The sequence below is a fragment of the Pyrus communis genome, chromosome 4 (genome assembly GCF_963583255.1).
Source record: "Pyrus communis chromosome 4, drPyrComm1.1, whole genome shotgun sequence".
Lineage (NCBI taxonomy): Eukaryota > Viridiplantae > Streptophyta > Magnoliopsida > Rosales > Rosaceae > Pyrus > Pyrus communis.
Window position 1 is genome coordinate 5,791,237 of NC_084806.1, and position 11,851 is coordinate 5,803,087.

Sequence of the window (11,851 nt, forward strand, 5' to 3'; positions counted from 1 at the left end):
ACTAAACACCCGACTAATTTAGTGAATATTATCCGAAACTATTTATCATATCCGACTGAAATAGTCAATACAGTCCAAACGCAATCAAAGTTAAAGTTGACAGGACAAATGAATTCACTATTCCTAATTAAAGTCAAAGTTTCTAATTAAATAGAACCCCCTTGCATGTGGTTCATTGTACTAGTAGATACGGTGTTAGGTTTCTACCGATGCGCTTAAGGTTTGAAAATTTCCTCTCCTTAATTAATGTAATAGTTTGGACATTTTTACCGATGTGTTCATGATTCAAAAATCTCCTCTCCTTAATTAATGTACCCTTCCCTCCTCTTAATAATAGTAAAATTTTTATTAAAAAATAAAAAACCCTTGCCCATTGCAATTTGTAATAGGAAGGGTCTTTGATTCTTATGGTTAGAGGAACAAGGTGTACACTTGTTATTACCTTGATATCCACAACCTCTCTTAGTCATGAGACATACTAGTTCTCTTATGTTAGAGGATTTTCACCTATTTTGATAGATTAGCGTCAAGGAGTGGAGAGATTTTTGTGTGAGGAATTCGGAGGTGGTTGATCGTGAAAGTGGTTTGAGAGGGAGTGGAATTAATTTAGAATAGGTCGTTAGGATTGTGCCATATGTCCAATTTTACTTTTGATGAATAATGATTTCGGTGTTTGTTTCTTGATTAGGAAATATTTTTTGGAAACACGAGGCAAATTAAACACATAAATTTGCCATGACAGAAGATGAATTTTTTGCGTTTTCACTTGGCATGTTAGGAAATATTTTTAATTGTTTCCTCTTGATATTTTTTTTTTCCTAGTTTCTAACAATTTGTTTTTAATTTTTAATTTCGAAATAAATTGTGACCGTTGAATTAAAGGGATCGTTGGAATCAAAATGTTAGAACTCTCCCTTGTTTCATAGAACCGCGTTATTTGCATTGTTGACCGTTGCCATGGGCTCACGTGCTACTTCAAGAGAGATTTTTCAGTGTGATCGGTACACAGGGTATTACATTACGTGTCTTTATATAAATGGTAGGATATATGTGCTAAAAAGTTAATAACTTTAAAAATAAAATGTTCCACCAATTTAATAAAAATAAGTGATGTAACATCTGTGTTTCCATCACAAAGAAAAATTTCTCCTGCTTCAACCACCCGCTTGCCAAGCGTGTGAAACCAAAAAAAAAAAAAAAAAAAGGTAAAAAAAAGATCTAGCCTGAAGTTAGCCGAAGCGTGTTGGGTTTAGGGTTAGAATTGCCTTGGGCCGAAATTATCAAGGCTTGACAAAAATGGGCGGAGGGTGTTTAGCGTTGGTTTTGGCACATTTCCATGGCTAAAAATCATGTGTGAAAGTACTCTCACTAATTCACTTTTTTTTTTTTAATATTCAAAGAGGCTCCAAGTTGCTACTTGGTATTACAGTTAGAACTTAGAAGTATTCATCTTCACTTATAAGTGAGAGATCTTAGGTTCGATTTTCGCCAAAGACAAATTTGAACCACATTATTGCTAACCCATTGTGAGCATCCCCTTGGTGTAAATAATATTGTTTGCTCAAAAAAAAAAAAAAAAACTCCAAGTTCAAATCACTTTCCTCACGTAAAATAAAAATAAAAAATAATAATAATTAACACAGAAATACCAAATCGACACATTCTATGTATATATGCATACTCTGTATTTCGGTCAAACTGAAAAATCTCTCATTGCCATGGCTTTGGTTGGCATTAGCTCTTCTTGGCTTAGTTGCAATTTGTGTTTATTTGTGCCGCCTAGCAGTTGTGTGGCCTCACTTTTTGATGATTTTTTGTGTTCCTCGAATATGTCACCACTGATCTATTGTGGTGAATTTGCACCTACGGTTTTTTTGTTTTGTGTTGTTTGTGGTGGCCATGTTGGTGATTTATGTGTTGTGCGTTACTCTCTCCAGATCAAGAATTTAGTCACTAGAGAAATGCACCTAGTTCGGCAACCTTTTTGCAATCGTGTTTTAACTTTTAATGAAATACCATTGTTGTTTCGGATAAAAAAAGGTTTAAAGAAAGTTAAGGTTCTATCATAAAACTAATTGGCAATTTAGGGAGTAACTCAACTTACTTATAAGCCTATACAAGATCATTTCTCTCATTAATATGTGATCCATTTTCAACATGCCCTATCATATTTGGTGAATTTTCAAGTTTTACAAGTGAACAATACAAAGGAGTGACGCGGAGCACGTGTGACCATTGAGATTCGTACGTGTGACAAGCTGCTCTAAATACCAAGAGGGAAGTTGGGTTCCACCATAAACTTAATAGGCAATATGAAGAGTAATCCAATTTACTTATAAGCTCATACAAGATTTCTTCTCCTATCAATATGAGATTCATTTTTAACTTTTGATAGGAAATTTTGAACACTAACTAATTTAAACCTCATATAGAATTATAACTATTATTTTAAATTTACAATAATTATAACCAAAAGTTGATATAAAAATACAGATATACCCTTAGAATAGAAACTGAGAGATAAAAAGAAGAGCTTGAAAACAGATAAAAAAAACTCAAATCAAAATGTAAATTAAATTAAAAGTTGAAAAAACAAATGCACGTAACCTAGCAGCTATCCTATATATCCCATTACTCAGTCCTCCACCCCGACCACCACACGCTGGCGGCTGCAACCTTCTCTCACCACCTCACCCCCACATTTGTGTGTACAGTATACAATTCCTCCTCTAGCAATCTTATGTTTTGTTTTCAATATTTTGATTTTCAAAGTTATGGGTTAATGGGTGTATGATCAATTTGAACTTTTTGGTTTTCATTTGTTCTTTTGGGTGTGATTTCAACGAGAGAGCTGTTTATTTAAAGTGTGATTGATTTTCACGGTTGATCTGGACTTGCGTTTTATTCGTTGCAGAACTTTTACCCACCACCAGATCTTGAACCAGGGTGGTGTGGGGAGGGCAGGCTCTTCCGGATTCGCAGCGCCACCTGTGGGGTAGTGGTGGTGGGGGTGGGCGAATTAGGTCACGGTGTGGCTTTGAACTTGCAATGGAAAGGGATTTAACTGCCATTTATTGAGATTAATTTTACTACAAAATTATAATGTGTATCAAAGAGTATATTAATAATTTCATATTAACCATTGTATTTTCTGCTGAACACGATTTTTGACAAATGCCAAGGCTTCTTTTTTTTAACGGCCCCAGATTGTAGGCAAGCCAAGATACTTCCCCGGGTCCGGGGAGTCAATCATATTTAAGACCGCTCCAATCTCATCTCTGGCATGCTGAGGAGTGTTTGCAGAAAAGAACAAGGTGGATTTATTGTAGTTGATCTTTTGTCCCGAGGCTTCACGATAGGTAATTGAGGATATGGATAAAGGCTTGGCAGTTTTGTGAGGTGGCTTTTAAGAAAGATAGTGTGATATCCATACATCCCATTTTACTTCTCATACATATTTTTAATTTTCGGTTGTCGGATAAGATGAAATTAAGAAGATCAACGGACAGAAATTATCAAATGGTGTGTGAAAAGTAAAATAGGGTATGTGAATAGAACATTTCTTAAGAAAAAGAGGGAATCATCTGCAAATAATAGATGAGAAATGGTGGGTCCTCCTTGGGAAATAGATATGCTTTGTATAGCATTCTCAGTGCAAGCTTTTGTTAGCCGAGGAGAAAGGGGCTTGCATTATTTTTCGCAGGCATTAAACTCTTGATACAAAATTAAAATGCTAGGGCTAGGAGGACCACATATCTTGTGCATGCTACCTTATTCATGTGCCTAAACAACACAGCAAGTATTGAAAACTTGGGCAGTGGTGGTCGGTTCATCCCTAATTTAAAGTAGATAATGTTTGTGTCCTCTTTATGGGGTTTTACTTGTGTACTCACTTACAATTAATGTTTTTTTAATCATCTGAAGACTATAATTACAATCGTTCATTATTTTTATTATCATCTAAAGATCGGATTTACAATAAATATTCAATTTTGAGTTCGTTTCTCCATTCATACGCATAAAAACAAGTAAATGGTTCACATGATAATGTTATTTGTTACTGAAACCGTTAACACGTATGGATGACTAAACAATCTCCAAATCAAATGATTTTTTTGTACATATGATATTTTGATAATGACAAAGAGAATGAACAGTTCTGATTATGATGTTTGGACAGTAAACATCCGCTAATCGTAAGAGAGAGATATTATCTCCTCTCTAACTCTAATTCCGCTCCCACTCCCTCCTCTCCTTTCTCACTTTTCTTTTTGTCTTTCTTTCCCTATAAAGAAGTGAATACAAGATGTTGACGTGATTTAATCGTGATCCTTCAAAAGAAGTGGACTAAAGAGAATGGAAATTGGAAAAAAAAAAAAAAATCCTACTTTAATTGTAAATAGAAGAACACAAGTATTATCCTTTAAAATATTAATAAAGATCAATTTTTTTAAGGAAAACTAACGAAAAAAGTTTGAAAACTTTGAGTTTTAATGAAAATGATAAAAAGGTGTTGTAAATCAATAGTACCAAAAGTGACTTTTTAGAGTAAAAATATGGTTTTTCGTTAAAGTGAACAATACTATGAGTGTTTCGTTATAAAACTCCCATTTTTTTAAGGGTGTCCCACATGTCACCTGATGTTCGTAGGATCCCTTGATTCACTTTCATCAGGGAGGTGCCAAATACACGTTTCTAGGTTTGAAATAAAACCTAAGAAATTTAACAAACTCAAAAACATATAATTTGAATCAATTATATATTTCTTGTGTTTGCATGGATTATTTTTTTCTCACTTTTTGGAGTTCGTGAAAATTGTTTTTAGGTTACTCGATGTCTCAATGAACTTCAAAAATGTGTGAGGAAACCAAATTAAAGACACTAGATGATATGCAGAGGAAATAAAAATGAGACGCGAAAATCATCTCTCCTAACACCCTTGGCCGATCTGGACTCGAAAGAGGCACTACTATCCTCTTGCCATCGGCCAGCATACTGAATACCATAAAAAATTATAAGAATGTGGAGACAAAGTTTTATATCGGTATCTCTATATTGTCAATTAGTTTTATGATAGAACCACAAGTTCCTTCATGGAATCAAAATCCCACATCGGTGGGGGACCAAACCACCATGCAAGTGCTTATAAGTAGTTTGGCTATTCCCTATATCGTCAACTATTCTTATCTTGAAATCCCAACTTTATTTATGGTACCATATTAAATTGATACACGTGTGAAACCCAAGGTCCATACGTGCTCTAAATCATTCAATTTGTATTGTTCACGTGTTAGACTTGAAAATCTATCACGTGAAAAGACGTGTGAAAATGTAAGGATAAAGTTTCACATCGGTGAAGGATGTAACCATGCAAGAGTTTATAATGAGTATTGATTATATATTAAAACTCCAAACTTTCTCCAAAATCAAGAGGACAGAAAAACTTTGTCCTGAAACAAACTTGTGCAGCATTTTTATGCCATGCAAGGCAAATGCAACTCAATATTTTTTTTTGTATACAAACAATTCGGACATTGGAGCAGGGAGAACTTGATTAACCTCATTCCAGCTAATGCAAGTTCACTTTTAATTTTTTATATTTATTTATTTTTTAGAAGCTAGCACAAGTTGCTTGTTGAGTCCAAGAAAATTGGATACGGGGCCCATCAAATATTTAGGTATCGACAATTAGAGAGGAATCAAGATAGAACCGAAAAGTCGAATGATGGCCTTGCAAGGTGCCAGATTTCCAAGGTCAAACCGTACCACTGTAAAGCCAACCGAACAATTATTATCACAGTTCAGATAAACAAAAGCAAAATTATAACGAGACAAATTTCCAAAACTAAAATGTAAATAATTAGAAACCCAGATTATGCATACAGTTATTTATATCGATTATGTAATCAAAATACGACGACAATTCAGATCTTTTTTTTCTCTTCTTTTCTGTTCCTCATGACTAACTAAAAACTAAAAACAGAAACAGTTTCCGCCAACCTTCTTAAAAATAAGAATTAAGGACAGAAACCCTAAGTTCAAATGGGAAGAACAAGAGAAAGATTACATGCAAACTGGTTAGATCCATACCATTTTTTTTTCTTTTTATGTAGCTATCTTATAAAGCTACCTTATCATATGAGAGGGAAGCTAGGAATTATTATTAGTTCTGGACCCTGGCTGCGAACCCACCCATAAACTCAGGGTATTGAAACATGTTATCCATTCCCATGGAGTGATCTGCGCCGCCGCCCATCTGGAAGTTGAACGGCACGTGATCGTTGTAGACCGGTACTGCCTGTGGCTGTGACACTTGCTGTTGGTGATGATCCATTAGTCCGTTGAGACTGTTTCCTTGCTGCTGCTGAGGCAGCGGCAGCAGCTCGTGGAAATTGTAACAAACATTTACCTGACTCTGCTCATTTTTTGAGTACCCTCCGACTGTCCTCGTTGAAGACCCGTCAAAGCAAGCCGTTTGAATGGAACTGGAAGGATGGCCGTAGTCTTGAGTCGATATGGGATCGTCGTTTGATGATTTTTTGGTGGGTTTTGGGAAGAAGCGATGGATCACCTCCTCTAACAGCCCGGAATACGCCGGCTCCGTGGGGAAGAAGTCTGAGGAGTAGTCCTGTTGATAGTCGTGGGAGGTGGGTTTTGTGGGAGGAGGTGAAGTAATATCTATGAAGGGAAGAGTTGTAGTAGTAGAAGTAGGAGCAGTAGCCATGGAAGAAGATGAACCAATAGGGAACTTAGTACTTCCGGAGATGTTGGTTTCATGGCGTTGACCGTAAGAGGTGGTGTTGACCAAAGATGCTGAAGAAGAGCCGTTGATATTGTACGGAAACTGGTTATTGTAAACGGGAGATGGGTTTGGTGAGGAATATTTCATGAAATTCTGGAGGAAAGGCATGTTGAAAGATGTTGCAGCAGGAGTGGGAGCGCCGCCGTAGCCGTCGTTCTGATTAGGAGATGGATACTGCGAGAACGGTACGGAATTCCAACTAGGAGAGTGGTTGGCGCCACCGTAGCCGTTACGGGTTTTGGCAGACGGGTGAGAGTGCTTGTGGAAGCTGAAATGAGGGAAAGGATGGTCAGCGACGACGTCGGTAGGCGGGGAAGAAGAGTAGACGAAGTTGGTCCGCGCCTTGACACCGCGCATGGCACGAGCGGCGCAGTCGTAGGCGCAGGCGGCTTCCTCTGCCGTGTCGAAGGTCCCAAGCCAGCGTCGTTCTTTGGACTGCGGGTCTCTGATCTCCGCCGCGTAACGACCCCAAGGCCTGCGTCGCACGCCGCGGTATCTCATTGCGCCCGAGGCAGCGGCTGCCGCCGTGTCTCTCAGCGCGCGCTTGTTGGTGGCGGCGGTTGTTGACTTGCTTGGAGGGTCAGTGATCAAGTCGGGTTCGGATGCATGAGAGAACCCGTTCATTCTTCTAAACGCTTCTTCCATTTCCTTTTTGTGAGAGAGAAATGGGGTTCTGTGAACTTTTATGCGTTGGGTTTGTTGATGATGATGGGTTGGAAGAGCACTGTGGGGGTATATTTATAGCTGGAGATCTAGTGAGGACCTGGAAACTGACTGATTTTAAATTCTCATTCCATTTTATGCATCTAGAAAGTTATATTATATTTATTGCGTATACAGATTAAAATAGTTTTACCAATTATTATTTGACTCGGATACAGTATAACATTACTCATGTTGTAGATAGAGAGACGAGAAGGAAAATACAGGAGAAATTCAATCGTGATTTCCTTCTTATTAAATTAGAGGAGTATGATTTACTTTAAAAAATATTCAACTATTGCGGTATAAAATATTAACTCAGAAAGGGTCATTTTCATAATAAAATAATATTTACACCAACTCGCATATTATGATGGTGAAAAGTAAAAAAAACTACTTTTACAATTTATTTGTATTATCATATGTATTATTTTTCTAATAACGATAAAACTTACATGTGTTAGAAATTGTACTTCTATTAAAAAATAATATAAACAAGGATACAAATACGTGTTACATGATTTATTCATGTGGAAATGCAACACAAAACTCGAAAAAGAAGAATCGGTAGGGGTGGGTTTTTAATTTTCAGAGTTAAATTCTAACGACTAGGATGTCCTACTGGCCCAACCATCTCTGACTTAAGAGGGTCCTGATCGTTTCCTCAATCTATGTTCCTATTTTTATTTCATTTTCTTGGGGCGATAGTATTTATTTTCTTTTGCAATTTAATTAAAGTATGTCTATCATTTGTTAGATCTTACCCATTTTAGAAAATGTAAATAAATGAAAATAATGGTCAATAAATGTTGGCACAGCTTGCTGTATAGTTTACAAAGTGCCTTTTTTTCTCACCACCATTTATTGTGGAGTATACTTAATACCTTATTTATCATCATTATATGAGTTTGAATTTTGAAATTTGTCTATATCTACTACTTTAATCTCGAAATTCAAACACATCTAACAGTGATAAATAAAATGATGAATATGCACTACAATAAATAGTGGTGAACAAAAATACTTTCATAATTTACATTGGTGTAGCAGAAAGTGGCGGAACAACCTCTTTAATTACTCAGAAGCAAAACGTATCGACATAGTTAACTTCTTTGAGTAGAAATTTCAACCCAGAAGTTGTTGGATGAAAATCCTCGTAAAATAGAACCAACCACCTACAATCTGGTTAGAAAACAATTAGAATCAAAGTGGATATTTAGTTTTTGAACAAAAAATTTGTAAGTATTTTTTTTGAATTTGTAATATAGAGCAATGATTTTTAGATACCATTATTACAACTTTTTATTCTTATTTGCCAGATAAAACTTTTTTTTTTTTATCGGAAGTTCTAACCAGGTTACTCAAAATATCCACGTTACCTGAAATTTATGGAGTAGTTTTCATCTGCGTGGGCATTTCCTGCGACAACTGAGAGCTACAGAATAGGATTCTCTTCTATTTTATTTTCCTTCTCTTCCTTTCTTTCTTTTTTGAACCGTTATGATTAATGTACATCAATATTTTATATTAATTTTTTATAAAAAAAATAAAATAAAATAAAGAATATAAAAGACGAAAAACAAAAAAAATTGTAAAGAAGAAGGAAGAGAATCTTAACCGAGAGCAACAACTGGGAACGGATATTATCTTTCGGCAATTTCGAAGAGTAGAGAAGAAAAGTGGATGGAGTGGAAGTAAGAATTATTATATATTTCTTTGGAGATTTAATGCTATTGGAGTGGAAGTAAGAATATGACTGATGTCGATTGGAGATTTAATGCTATTGGAGTAAATTAGAGGTTTCTTTTCAACCTCCAATTTTTTATTTTTCAATTAAAAAACTGGAAACACTACTAAAACAAAGGAAAAAACAAAAAACCAAACGAAACAACATTTCCGAAAATGGTTATAAACATCCACACGTCTCCATCCAAGAGGCAATCGAACGGACCCGGATCACCTCCGGACCCAATAAATCTGAGCTTAAAAATTAAATGATCCGGACCGTTGAAATTTGATTCAACGGTTACAAACAGAAATTTTTTATAAATTATAATAATTGTAACCGTTAGATCAAATTTCAATAATTTAAATCTTTTAATCTGTAAACTCAGATTTATTAGCTTCAGAAGGGATTCGGTTCCCAATGGAGCCACGAAAGAGCCCGGAGTTTTGGACAAGTATATGCAGGTCGCGGCTGCCAGCTTTTTAGTTTTTTAATAAACTAATCGAAACGAATTACGAGAAGGATAAACATATACGAAGTGGTTTTATTATCAAAGTAAGATTCTTTTCCTTTTTATTTTCATCATCTTCTTTTATTTTTTCTCACATGTTACTTTCTGTCTTATTGTTTTTCTAAAAAAATCAACATAAGATGTTGATATAACTAAACCGTAACTATTCAAATAAAAAAAAAAAGGCAAAAGATTAGGAGAGAAGAGAATTCCCTTCTTTTATTATCACTAATTAAACCTTACAAATTGTAGTGTTTGTCGTGTTTATGTCATTTTCATGTCTTAATAACTGTGAAACTGATTTTTGCAAGTTGTCCCGAGAACAAGAGTTCTTTCCCTCCTTCCTTCCCTGACCACTGTGATTAACATTCTGAATGATTACACTGGCGGCGCTCAGAAGTTGTTCCTCCTACTTTGGTTTTTGCTATTTTTTTATGGCTTCATGCTGGCAAATTTTTCCATATTTGCAGTTTCAAATTTATTAGTGTGATGAGTTAGGGTTTGAAAACCAAGGATTTTAATGGTCACATGGACTTGTCTCATGGTTAGGGTTTTTTATATGTTCTTTTTGAAAGGGTTTGTTATTAGACCTTTTGCTAGGTTCTGTTTGGTTGTAAGATGGAGACTTAAAGTTGTTTGTGTTTTAGTCAGAAGAGAAGACAAGGAAAGAAGGTTAAATTTCCACGAACCCAAATGCTCTCCTTAATTTATTGCATATCTTTAACTCAATTCATTATTTACAAGTACGTGCTCTGACTTAAAAATCAGTACATCTCTTTGTTCACACATGTGTGAATACTTCACTTTAAAGAAAATATTTGTGTCCATCAATTATCTATTGTCCTACTTTCTTGTTTGCTCAATAGTAATTGATGTAATTTATTGTACATATTTCATAATAAAAAAGAACATCAGTTGTTATCGAAATCATTTAAAGATGAGAATTTTAATGAAAAGTTTTTAGTACTGTTTACTTTAACGAAAAATTATATTTTTATACTAAAATGTCAATCCTGGTACTATTCACTTTACTCTTTATTTTGTCATTATTGTTAAAACTTAAAGTTTTCAAGTCATTTTCATTAGTTTTCCTTTCAAATATCTCCTTACAAAAAAAAATTAAATAAATAAACAATCAATTTGGCAATCCATTAGGTTTTGTTTAATGTATAGAATAAATCAAGGGCTTGTGCAACAAGTAACATTAATTTGCAAGAACAACCGTCCATTTGTTTGAATTTATAGAGACTAGACAATCAATAATTTGATTAACTTTTTTGCATAAATAATTTTTAATGATGATTATACATTAATTATGGTTAAAATATGCAATTCACATTTAGATGCACAAGGTGTGCCCAAGAGGTGGATGCAAGTATATTATTCTTAATTTAACTGCACAAATGTTATAATCAAAATATTTCATTTCTTAATCGTTATTTAAGTATCATTTTTAGCAAATCCTTGTCCGAGCAAATAAACGTGTCTAGAAACAATTAACATTTCATGATGAACAGATCATTTTAATACATATGAATAAATTATGGCCGTCAGTTTGTTTGATTTTGTGCTCACACATCTTTAAATGTTTTTAAGGAAATGAACGATTTGAATTATGAGATTTCTACAAGTGAAATATGTCAATCAAAATTAGATGTACAATGAGGTACACCCGTGCGATGGATGCAAGTATTACCCAGCTGAAAATATGCACAGATAAGGTACAACTTCTTCCTTCCCAATGTAATTAACTTTAATACATATTGGGCATGTTCCGTTCAAGATTATACGTGCCCTTCTTGGTTTTTCCAAACATGGGATATCCTAAAACACCGAAAGAAATGAGGCAAGGACGAAGGGCGCCAAACAAACCGTTAGTCTGACGAAGAAACCTTGGGGGTTTAGCCAAGGGAATCCATCGGGAAAGTAACCAGTTCATGCTCAGCAAGTTTTGCAAACTATTAATTAATTAGGTACCAATAATTCGAATATATAGGTTGAGATACTTAATTTCAGTCTCAGTTATTAGTGGATAGATAATTTTCCAGCATGGTGGACTGTTCATGTGTGAATCACCTTCAGGACCGACCTCGTTATAGAAGGCAGTTAA

The 11,851-nt window shown here is 35.0% G+C and overlaps 1 protein-coding gene across 1 annotated transcript; it reads right to left on the bottom strand.

The window, feature by feature from the left end:
- Positions 1–6,163: 6,163 nt before the first annotated feature.
- On the bottom strand, positions 6,164–7,447 carry LOC137730757 (ethylene-responsive transcription factor ESR1-like). The gene has a single exon (XM_068469717.1). It carries the CDS (start codon positions 7,445–7,447, stop codon positions 6,164–6,166), a length of 1,284 nt encoding a protein of 427 aa, XP_068325818.1.
- Positions 7,448–11,851: the final 4,404 nt, after the last annotated feature.

What these genes read in the sequence shown, in the direction of transcription:
- LOC137730757 (XM_068469717.1), bottom strand. Translation starts at nt 7,447, where the DNA reads ATGGAAGAAGCGTTTAGAAGAATGAACGGGTTCTCTCATGCATCCGAA.